This window comes from Chrysochloris asiatica, unplaced genomic scaffold (genome assembly GCF_000296735.1).
Source record: "Chrysochloris asiatica unplaced genomic scaffold, ChrAsi1.0 scaffold00081, whole genome shotgun sequence".
NCBI lineage: Eukaryota > Metazoa > Chordata > Mammalia > Afrosoricida > Chrysochloridae > Chrysochloris > Chrysochloris asiatica.
Window position 1 is genome coordinate 2,821,681 of NW_006408599.1, and position 12,463 is coordinate 2,834,143.

Genomic DNA, 12,463 nt, shown 5'->3' on the forward strand with positions numbered 1-12,463 from the left:
TCTCATTGTGGGTCTTCCTTCTTCTTTTTCGCTGACCTTCCACTTTACCAAACATGATGTCCTTCCCTAGGGACTGGTCCCTCCTGATAGTATGTCTGAGAGACAAAGTCTCACCAACCTGGCTTCTAAGGAGCATTCTGACTGTACTTCTTCCAAGGCAGATTTGTTCTTCTGGTAGTTCATGATAGTTTTATTATTCTTTTCCAATACCTTAAATCAAATGCATCAATTCTACTAGCCTTCCTTATTCACTGTCCAACTTTCACATGTATATGTGGCGATTGAAAATACGATGACTTGGGTCAGGCACACCTTAGTTCTCAAACCGACATCTTTGCTCTTAAACACTTTAAAGAGACCTTGTGCAGCAAAATAGCCAGTGGAATATGGCGTTTGATTTCTTGACTGCTGCTTCCTTGAGTGTTGATAATGGATCCAAGCAAGATGAAGTCCTTGACAACTTCGATCTTTTCTCCATTTATCTTGATGTTATGTATTGGTCTAGTGGTGGGGATTTTTGTTTTCTTCATGTTGAAGTGCAACCCATACTGAAGACTGATATTTGATCTTCATCAGTAAATATCTTAAGTCCTCTTCACTTTCAGCAAGCAAGGTTGTATAATCTGCATATCGCAGGGGTAGTTTTATTAATATCAGACAAAATAGACATTTTGTTGAACTCTATTATAAGACATAAGGAAAGACTTTACAAAATGATAAAAGGGTATATCCAGAGAAGCAGCGAGGTAGAGATGATGACATGGAGAGATAGAGCAGCAGAGGACTGTAGACTCCTGGAAAGAGAAAGGCTGTGTGTGGCGGCCAGGAGGCAGGCTTTCAGAATGTGCCCTTTGGTTAAACGATTATATGTTCCTGAGTGTTTTTGTGTACATTCCTCAAAAGTAAATAAATAAACAAAAACAGAGGGAATAGAAGCAAACACTATTGAATGATGATGCGCGGGGAGGGGATTGTAATCATTGCAATGAAACAAAGTACAAATGAATGAGTGTAAAATTGATGTTCTCCCATGTAAGCTATCACTCCATTCACAATAAAAAACTTTTTTTAAATGTTAAAAAAAAAAAAAGATAAAAGGATAGATTTATCAAGATACAATAATTATATATACACGTAACTACAAACTTAAATTTATCTCTGAAGCAAATACTAACACAATCGAAGTAGAGATAGATGTTTCTACAATAATAGTTGAAGACTTTAGAGTACCACTTTTCATAGTGAATGGAACATCAGAATAGATCAGGAAATAGAAGACTTACACACTGAGCCAACTAGACCTAACAGACATGTATGGAACATTTCACCCAACAACAGAATGCAGAGTCTTCTCCAGTATACATAGATTGCTCTCTGGTACAGACCATATGTTAGGCCACAAAACAAATCTCAATAAAAGAATTAATAAAATGGAAAATTTTTTTATTATAGAAAGTTTATGATAATAAAATTATTAAAAACAAAATGAAACTGGGAAGCCTCTGAAGTGGATTTGAGGAAGAGTGCTCCAGACTTAGTCAAAATCACAGGACAACTTGCTGACTTAAGTGCCGTCAGTGACCAGGTTTTCTGACTTCCAAATGAGTACTTTTCTCAAAACAAGTTAGCCTTGTCCTGAAGTAATCCTTTTCTCTCCTGTAGCCTGAGCAACAGACTGATGACCTCCTGAGGATGGCCGAGTCCTGGTTTACCTCTCTATCTCGGAACCCACTGGAGCTCTTCCGTGGCATCAGTAATCAACCCTTCCCTGAATTACACTGTGCTGCCTTAAAAGTGTTCACGGTAGGTTCCACGGGGTCCTCCTAGAACTCTCTTAGTTAAACACATGAGCAGCCCCTTTGCATGCCCTGGGAATACACGAGTGTTTAGTGCAGTTTCTGTCTTCTGTTATCTTAGAGACTAATGAGAGACAGTGCTGTGGCAGAGACTTGAGCAGGGTGCTATGAGATCACGAATAAGTTCCAGGTTCCAGACCCCTTCTCTTTCTGCCATTCAAGCAATTCTCCAGTGACCTAGTCCTGGTTGTTCTTTTCTTAGTCTTGTTATCTGTCGGTTCCCTTTTGGCACTTAAATGTTTTGGTAATACCAAACTGCTTGTTCTTTGCATGTAATACTTTTCGCTAACTTTGCTTGTTAACCTCTTACTCATTCTGCAAAGATTAATTTAGGTATCTCTTCAGCATGTCTTGCCCAAACCCAAAAGTATGAGAGAATCTCTGCTCTCATACTTTGCAAGAAAGAGTTTCTCTTTCTTTCCTAGTGCTGAGATAGTGTTTGGGATAGAACAATGAACAAGATTATACAAAGACCCTCCTTTCATATATATATAGCTCACTGTCTAATGAGGGAGCCAGGCAGTAAATGTAATTATATAGCTAATTATGGAATTGTAATTGTGGTAAGGCTTTAACTGTTTTCTGTTTATTACTTTAATTGAAAATTTTTATTGGACTGTCTTACCTCTTAAAGTTTCTTAAGAGAGGGACTATATCTGATTTATTTTATCTTTGTAGCCTAAGTATTTATCAGGTTGCTTGGGCTTGGAGAAATTTAGTAAACTTAATAAAGGGATCTGAGGCAGTAGAGTGGAGTGGGTAAGGAAAAGGAGAGTGGAGGAGACAAGAGATGGAAGCTTTCTGAAGGATGCAATACATGATCTAGGTCATGAAGGCTATGCATATTCCTGTCATCTCCAAGGGCATTTGTTTTCACACTGCTTCCCACTTGGAGAAAGCCATTGTTAGGGATATTTGGCTCCTGCATCAGTATTCTCATTTTTAATTTATTTTTGTTTCTAGTCATCTACCTTATCCTCACATAATCATAAGACATAGAAGTCATTTTTGCTGCATTGGTTGGGGCAGCTGTTTGCATTCCAGCCCCTTGTTTATCCTTGGCTGCTGTTAAATAGGCCATTGTGTCTTAAACATGAATCTTGATAATCTTGTTAAGAAGTATATTCTGATTCCATAGTTTGGTGTTAAAGCTTGAGATTCTGCATTTCTAACAAGCTCTTGGGTCATACTACTGCTGCTATGTGGAACACATTTTGAGTAGACATGAGTAGGCTTTAAACTTGATAGTTACTTATTCATTAAAATGTAGTGGTGAGGCTTTTTGTATTAGTTACGTATTATTTTAAAATTTGAAAAAGATTAAGAAATAGAAATTTTTAAACCACCCAAAGTCATACTGTTTGGTGTGTTTTCTTTTAGTATTTGTATTGATTGATTAAAATATTTAGTCATGCTTCATTACCTCTGTCTAATTCCATTCCCCTTCTTCTCTCCCTGGATGTAATCACTATCGTGAATTCTGGAATTTACAGACCCATATGTGATTTTTATACTTTCACTACCTATGTATGTATACTTAAACAAAATATAGTATTTTACATCTTAAACATTATAAATGATACTGTTCATACCACTCTGCAATTTAACTTTATTCTTAAGCATGACATTTCAAAAATTGTATTCATGTTGAAAGAAATAATTAGGAAGTCATTAATATTTTGTTGCATAGACACCACAGTTAATCAGTCTCCTGTCAATGAAGATTTAGATAGTATTCATTACAAATGATACTATATGATACTATAATGGTCATTCTTAAAAATATCTTGTGCACATATGTTGAAGTGTCTGTTGGATAGTATTTTCTTCTCTAATTTTGTTTTTTCACTGTTGCAAGTCTATAATTGAATCTAATTTCTTCATATGATTTGCTCATTTCATTACCAGCTCTCTGAAGGCATAATTTTTAAGGATTAGTTTTTTTTATTACAATATACCATAATTTACTTAACCATTTCTCTATTATTAGACATTTAGATTGTAAGTTTCACACTGTGATAAATAGCTTTACATATAAAGGTTATTAATGGTTAGGATGATTTTCTTAAATTACATTCCCCAGAGGGAATTTACTTAGGTAAAGAAGGTAGCATTTTTAAGGTTCATGTTGCCAGATTTCTTTGTAAAGTATCGTACTATCTCACTGACACTTAATTAACTTCTTAAGGCTCAGAAGGATTGTTGTTCTCTCTGCCCTCCATTTCAGGCTATTGCAAACCAACCCTGGGCTCAGAAACTTATGTTTCACAGTCCAGGTTTTGTAGAATATGTGTTGGATCGGTCTGTGGAGCATGACAAAGCTTCAAAGGATGCCAAATATGAACTAGTAAAAGCGCTTGCCAATTCCAAAACAATTGCAGAAATCTTTGGGAACCCGAATTATTTGAGGCTCAGGACTTACCTGAGTGAAGGTCCATACTATGTAAAACCTGTTTCCACAACAGCAGTGGAAGGAGCTGAATGATCTCTTCTAGAGTTTAATACAGGGGACCATTTTTGGACCAGAACTACTCTGAAGGCCCTTGACTCCATCTGTGTTTTATAAAACAAAGACGTCCCTCCTCCCAGAATTATCATGGAACAGATAACCGAACTTTATCACCAACATTTTTTGTGTGTTTTTACATTGAAATGCAGTGCGGAACCAGGAGTTTGGAGTACATGAAGACCAGGCAAATTTGGTCTAATGAAACTAGGTGTTTTTCAGATTATTTTGACTGCCATAATCTTTGCGTCAACATGAAGTTCTTGGTTCTCCTCCCTGGAAACAGCCACGGACATACCTACTCTCTCATTAAATAATCAAAATAAAATGGAACTATAATGATTTCTGAATTCTTTTCACCTTTTTTTTTTTTTTTTTACTACCCCTTCTGATTCCATTTTCAAAGTGTTAGATATATTCTTTGAAAATAAGTAGTATGGAATCTTAAACTTAATGTCCCCGCTATATTTAGAATAAATAATTTTAGTAAAGTTGCCCTTGGTTTTTTTCCTTCTATTTGAAAGTCAACAAAAATAAATCCAAAAATATGTTTCTAGTGTTCTTTTGATGCTTTAGCAGTTAACCAGTGAATTGTATTCTTTTGTTTGACTTTGGGGCGGGGGCGTGATAATGTGCTAATCAGAAAGGTTCCTAAACTGTCATTTATCGGTCATAATTCTTGAGGGTTGTTCCCCCCCCCCAATAGCATTGACTTTTATTCATTCATGTTAAGTCACCTGAAATGATATCTGTTGCATTTAAATGCTCAATGTAAATGGCTGAACAAATCCATTTCAATGGATACTCAATATCTCACATAGAAAAGTCACTTCAACATAGACTCATATTGAGGGTTTTGCCTCTAATTTTTGTGATCCATAAAGTCAATCTTGAGTGGTTCACACAGAGGGAGATTCTCTAACTACTAACAATCAGAGTCAGAAGAGAAGGGCCAGTATGTATAAACTAGGTTCCCCTCTCAGCTTACAAAGAATGACCTTCCTATTGACAAAAATGTTCCCCTCCATTTTCCAGTGCCTGTCTTCAAATGGCAAAGCACCCTACTTGCCAGGTTACCCATCTGAAGGTTCCTTCATGAAACTATTAATTAGAGTGTGACAGGTTCATAATTTAGGGAGGTATTTCTTTTAGGTCATGATGAAGGTGATAAGTCACTCCTGTTAGTAACAAAATGATTCTCAGGTGACTGCAATTTTCTGTCCCTGGATTCATTGTCTCTCTTCTGCCATCTCTTACTATATTTGAGTCTCCTTACTACTTTCAGATTGACCATATCTCTACTTTTAATATCATTAAATAGGCTACAGAATGTTCCTGGCCTGAGAAACATTGTTTTTTAGATGATTTTTGCTTTATCTCATGTGTGATGTTGAGTTTATCCAGCTAGTAAGTAGCGAAAACAGCAGGTGCAGATATGAAAACAAAAGAACATACTTAGAGCATGACAAGTGTTTCAGTATGGCCGTAGTATTTCATGGGGCAAATTGCAAAATTACTTAACTAATCATGTTGCTGCTAAGTACTGTCAAGTCAGTTCTGACACAGTGATCCTGTATAGGGTTTTCAAAGTTAGAAGAGTAACTACCTAAGTTTCCAAGGAGTGGCTGGTAGGTTTCAGTTAGCAGTTTAATTCTCCTACATTGTCACACCAGGAATGCATAGCTACTGTTTTTTAGCATGTACTTTATGCTAGGCAAGTCCTTCTATAGGTCACAGCCCAGGGCCAGAATATTAAGTTGGCTTTCTAAAAGACTGTCAGATGTGTTCTCCTTTTGTTATTTGGTCAAAGTTATGTAGATTATAATGTATGATGCAAAGCATTGGATGACAAGATTGGTATGAACAGCAAGATGGACAGTTCAAACCCACCAGTTGCTCCTTGGAAATGCTATACAGGGTTGCTATCAGTAAGAACCTACTCGATGGTACTTAACAACAACATTACAGATTATAACAGAGCCTTGGTAATGTAGTGGGATATGCTTTGGACTGCTAACTGCGCGGTCAACAGTTCAAATCTACCAGCTACCCCACGGGAGAAAGATGAGGCTGTTTGCTCCCGTAAAGATTTATCTCGTATGATGTTGAGTTTATCTCGTATGATGTTGAGTTTATTCACCTAGTAAGTAGAGGAAACTGTATACCACCATAACTTACTGAACATTTGTTATGTGTCAGACATTGTTTTATGAGCTTTTTTTTTTTTTAAATGTTTTATTGTGAATTATATGATAGTTTACATGGGAGAACCTTAGTTATACATTCGTTCCATCGTATATCATCCCGTTGCCATGGTTCCAATTCTATGAGCTTTCCATGTATTGACTCATGTTTCTGTCTTCTCATTTCCAGGAGTTAGGTACTGTTCTTACTTTGTTTACAGATGAAACCAAGGCACAGCAAAGTTGAGGAACTCTCCCAAGGTCACACAGCTAGTAAGTGGAGCCAAGATTAGAACCTAGGCTGTTAAGTTCAGAACCTATGTTCTTAAAATACGGCCTCTTCCTCTTACTGAGCATTCACTATGGGTGCAGTCCAGTGCTAAGCACTTGATCCTAATTCCATTTAGTTCATAAACCCTACAGGGTTGAGTTTGTACATAAACAGGCTCAGTAAGTTTTAGTAACACCCAAAAATGTGATTCTACTAAGTGTCTTGTTTTGGAAGGTGTGTTATTTTGAGAGACACCTAAAATGCTGGGAGCCACAGGATGGGAGACCTGGTGTGGCGCTGTAGAATAAGCATTGGATGGCAAGGTCGGTTTGAACCACACGATGTATGGTTCAAACTCACAGCCACTCTTTGGAAACCCTATACAGGATTGCTAGGAATCTACCGATTTAATGGCACTTAACAACAACAACCATAACAGAAATGTGAGTTTGTCGTACCCTATCTGTGAAGCAGTGCCTAATTATAGGACTTGTTGAAAATTGTTCTATAAAACCAAGTTGTTACATTAGTGAGGTTAAAGTTTATATATACTAGATGGCTAATACTTTGAAATGAAATTTTCATGTCACCCAGATTATGAAAGTGTTTTCTGCTTACGAACAAAAGTAACATTCTGTTATAAAAATTCCCTGTTTAGTGTTTTTCTTTAATTCTTGGAATTCTCAAAAATTAGTCACCGTGGTTATTGAGACATGACAGATTCATGAAGTAAAAAGAATTTCACTGTTTAATTATAAAGAGAAACAAGACTTTTGGTTAAAATTTTAAATTTCCCTTTTCTGAAAGATTTTACTTTGAAAGAACTCATGCTACATGAACATAAATTCCTTAAAAAGAGATTTCAGTACGATCTTGTACATCAGAGCACTAGAAATATTTTATAGCTTCTAAAGAGCAATTAATGATTCAGAAAAACTATAAGACACAAGGAAGAAGGGATACATTTGATAGCAGAGTAGAAAGTAATTTAAGAAGAATTGTTAAGTGCTGTCGCGTTGGTTCCAATACATAGCGACCCTGTGTAGGGTTTCTGAGGAGCGGCTGGGGAGTTTGAACCACTGACCTTGCAGTTCAAACCGATCTTATGGTTGAGTGCTTAAAGAAGAATAGAGGTAAGAAAAACAGCTTAATCACCAAAATACCTGGCATTGCTTTTTATGGTGCCCATGTAAAAACGTTCAAAACTGTCAAGATATGTCAGAAGTTTGCAGGAAATGAGCCCATAGTATGTGTCAAACAGTGTACATTCTTTTCCATCATTAACTTCTTTCCATGCTAGGGACATTTCAGCATGTGTAGTGTCTGAGGATGTGAAAATGAATTTATAGCAACATCTGTTGTAACTGATGTGCTGTTTTCCAGAAAACTTTGAACTGTGTATAGGTACAAGGCCAATGGACTTAGCACAAATTCCTACAAACACATCAGGCGGTACCATAATGGGTACTTCTTTGAGAACTACATACATCATCCTACTCACCTCCTGGGATATTATAAAAGCCTCACCACTGCAGTAATCTGGGTAGTACTTTTCTGGGTACTTGCTAACAGGAACAAATTCTTGGCTACCAGGGTCTCTATTGGGTATATCCTGATGGATAACTCTTCCTACATAGATCTCTTCAAGGTGTTCTTTCAGATTGAGAAGATAGTCAACTAAACTTGGTAGATTGACAAACATCTCTTCATCAACCTTGAGAATGAACAGGGCGTTAGGACAGAAAGTTACTGTCCACTGCATCATGGCAATGATCTTCAGAGTTTGGTTCTCAGAAGTGTCCAAGAAGATTCCTTCAATTATATCATTATTCTTGTGGGACTCTTGGTCTATCTCTTGCTGGGTAGTTAACAAAACAGGCATTCCCAGAGCAAATAGTGTGAGGATGGTGTGCCCTTGGATACTGGTCACGTTACCCCAGGTTTTCCTGATAAGGTCCCGCCTTGTCTCATTTCCTGGGCTACTGAAAATGAGAGAGAGCAAAAAAATGTTCTTCCCTTTACACACCTCTGACTGGCTCAGAATATAATATTTGGAGAGATTGCTTCTGAGGGGTTCCATGTTCAATTTTCTGGCTTTATCCTTAACTTCAAGAACTTTCATATCAACATACGGCAATGAGTGCAGAAAGTATTCTTCTACAAAGTCAGCCCCAAAAAGTAAGGCATGAAATAGGATGACATTAAACAGAATGAAACACCACTGGTAAGTTCTAAGTCTGCAGAATGTCACCTAAAAAAAGAAAGAACATGTTTTCATTCAAACTTCATTTCCATTCCTGTCTTAACTCTATATATGCCACTGCTAGGAGTCCTGGTGTGGTGCTGTGGGTTAATGCGCCAGACTGCAGAACCGTTTGAACTGCAAGGTTGGCAGTTCAAGCTCACCAGCTGCTCCTTGGAAACCCTATACAGGGTCGCTGTGGGTCGGAATTTACTCGATGGCACTTAACAACAACAATAGCACTTGGAATCCTGGCGCTGTGGGTTAATGCATCAGTCTGCAAAGTCGTTTGGACTGCAAGTTCGGTGGTTCAAGCTCACCAGCTGCTCCTTGGAAACCCTATACAGGGTTGCTATGGGTTGGAATCAATTCAACGGCACTTAACAACAAAAACATAGCACTTGGCAAAAAATCTTTTTAGTATTTTTATTATTGTCTCATACTAGATCTTGGTCTGTTGGATAGCAAGCGTCACGTCTGACTTGTTTCATATTGAGTTCAGTAATTGGCACAAAGAGCACACTGAATAAATGTTGGTGGGTTGCTTGCTTGTTTAGATTAAAACCTGTTTATATATACAAGGCACTGTCTTAGAAACTAGGAGAAATAGGAATCAGACATAGACACATGGATGTAAAGTAATACGTGGCATCATAATAGAACATACAGAAAAACATGATGCTCTTTTTCACACTGAAGCAGTTGGATAGGTTTCTTCTCTAATTACAAAGGTCAAGGGCTATTTTTCCATGAAGTGGTGGTTTTTATTGGACACTGCACACTGGCTGCAATCAAACATTTATATTTCAGTATGACTTTCCTACTGACTATCTGGTATTTAATCTAATACCAGAGTCTGTTTTGACAGTGTTTCCTAATCCAGCTGATATCTGATCAGATAGGCAGATTCCTGCTATCTGTATAGCACCAGAGATCTAGGACTAACCTACTAAGCTTACTCTACCTTATCTAAGGAGCTAGAAACTTTCCCTCTAGAAGGAAATTAGCTTATTCAGGGTTGTAAAATAACAGAACCAAGGAGCATTAATGAGGTCAAGTCCCTATTGGAGGCTTGAGGAACAAAGTCTTTCATAATAATGTCTGCTGTCATTGAGTTGATTAGGATAAGCATTGAACTGTGAACCACAAGGTCAGCGGTTCTAACCCACCAGCTGCTCCTCAGAAACCCTATGCAGGGTCACTATGAGTCAGAACTTACTCGACCAGCTCTTAACATCATTGCAATCCCACATGTTTCAGCATCCAACTGCACTCCCTAGGGTTTCCAATGGCTAAAACTTTATAGGCATACTCCACCATCTCTTTCATAGCACCCCTATGTGTATTTGAGCCATCAACCTTCTGGTGAGTAACCAAACACAAACCATTTGTGCGACCCAGGGAGTTTTCCATATTAATAGTTACTTCTCATTGAGCACTTAGTAAATGCAAGATGTGCTAAACGCTTTATTTTCCTTAACTTTTTTTTTTAGCCCTGGTCATATGCCTTTTCTGATGGATTATCTTCAAGATTAAGCTCATCATCCTAGCGGTTTAATAAATTGCCCAAGATCACACAGTGAGTAAGGAAGGGAGTAGATTGCAGTCATGATTTGAAATCAAGTCTGTTAGATTCTAAAGCTCTCTCTTAACCATCGGAGAATCTTGACTTTCATCTTTACTTTCCCTTGAACAGAAACAACAGAGCAAAACAAACTCCACATTTGTGATCTGAACTCTTCAAGTTTCAGTGCTGATGATTTGCACATGGAAGAAAATTTAGCTTCTTCAAAGCATATTTTAATAGATATCAAATGCTTCAAAGATTATAAACAACTTACCTGCATGTTGACTGTGAGCAGTTTCAGGGCTTGGAAAGCTATGGAATCCAGATGGCAAATTATGCCCAAATGTATCTTACGAGATCACTCCAGTCTAACAGCAATTGAAGTAAAGTACTTTGTGCCTGAAACTTTAAAGATAAGGTTTCTTGCTAATCAACCTAAGCTTTTGTCCCAGAATACATGCTGTCTGCATAGGAAAGCAAGCATTGATCATGTTACAGCTAGAGTGATTCCAGAACAATGACTAGGAAAAGCAAACCTTTTCAAATGTTTCCAGTCTTGTGTGCCTCATGAAATTGACTCCTTGTTTTATGTTGAGTTCCTGGTGAAGCATGTGTGGAAGCTCAAAGAACAGTTCACTCACATTACCTTTCCACAGCATCATCACACAAGGAAATGCGCCATAATATCCTGGGTTAAGAATAACCATCTTATGATCAACTTTCACTTGCCCTGTTATGTTATGTAAGTTTGCCCTTGCTTTGAAATGACTGAACCAACTCCTACTCACAACAAATTCTTCATCACAATCATCTTTACTGGGCTCAATAAGAAACATATGTACCTTCTCCAATTTGCATACACATTCTTAACGACACAGGCACTGATCTTGTTCATAACCTGGGGACTGCCTGTAGTGTGTTTTAGAGTGTATCTCAAGTTGGAATAGTTTCTGCTCCCTGGAACATGCAAGAAACGTACTAAATATGAACATTTCTCACCCCTAGATGGTTCATTTTCCCTCCTTAAAGGAGTATCAAATGGTGAGGTTGATAGTAATTTCACTGGAAGAGACGCTGAATTCCTGGTATAGGATCTGCAAGAACTTTACTAAATTAATTTTGAGGTATCCAGCCTATCACCCCACACCAGGCAAGTTTTATCTTAATATGGGAAACAACATGTAGTCTACTTTCGTCTGAATTGAAGAAACTAAGCGTTTCATGTTTGCCCTTTTTCTGGAGTATGTATGTGAAGGGATTATCCCAAACATCTTTTCTATAAGCAAGTTTATTTTAAGAAAAACAATAATCACATATAGTATATTTTCAAGTTTCTGTCACATAACAGTTGTAGATTCTGTTCTCATGTCAGGATACTATTTCATCATTTTCGTTTCACATGTTGATATTCCTACCTGCAATTCCTAGCAGTTTATGTAGTTACTTGGCTATTAATAATGTTATTAAATATAAAATTGGCTAAGTTTTTTTTTTTAATGTTTTATTGTGAATTATGTGATAGTACATGGGAGAACATTAGCTTTACATCTATCCTGTTGTATATCCCTGTTGTATATCGTTTCATTGCCATGGTTACAATCCCCTCCATGCATCATCAATCAACCAATCAACCCTGCAAGCCTGCCCCCATCCCCCAAGGTCGTCAGCACACAGCCCGTCTCCCTCTCTGGGTCTAGAGTCCCCAGCTACTCCATCTCTCCATATCATCATCTCTGTCTCCATCTCTGGCGTCACTGATTCTCTGGGTAGTAGGATCTCACACTCTTCTTTTCTCTCTTGATGGTTCCAGGGACCTCTGCTCCTGGACTGCAAAGTCA

At 37.7% G+C, this 12,463-nt stretch overlaps 1 protein-coding gene across 2 annotated transcripts in view; it reads left to right on the top strand.

Moving 5' to 3' along the window:
- PSMD5 (proteasome (prosome, macropain) 26S subunit, non-ATPase, 5) overlaps positions 1-4,637 on the top strand; it is a 37,047-nt gene extending 32,410 nt beyond the window's left edge. For both annotated transcript variants that reach the window (XM_006865669.1, XM_006865670.1), the window contains 2 exons: positions 1,663-1,803; positions 4,084-4,637. In XM_006865669.1, the coding sequence (XP_006865731.1) occupies positions 1,663-1,803; positions 4,084-4,341 (399 nt within the window). In that variant the 3' untranslated portion in view covers positions 4,342-4,637. The remainder of the gene's footprint in view (positions 1-1,662; positions 1,804-4,083) is intronic.
- Positions 4,638-12,463: the final 7,826 nt, after the last annotated feature.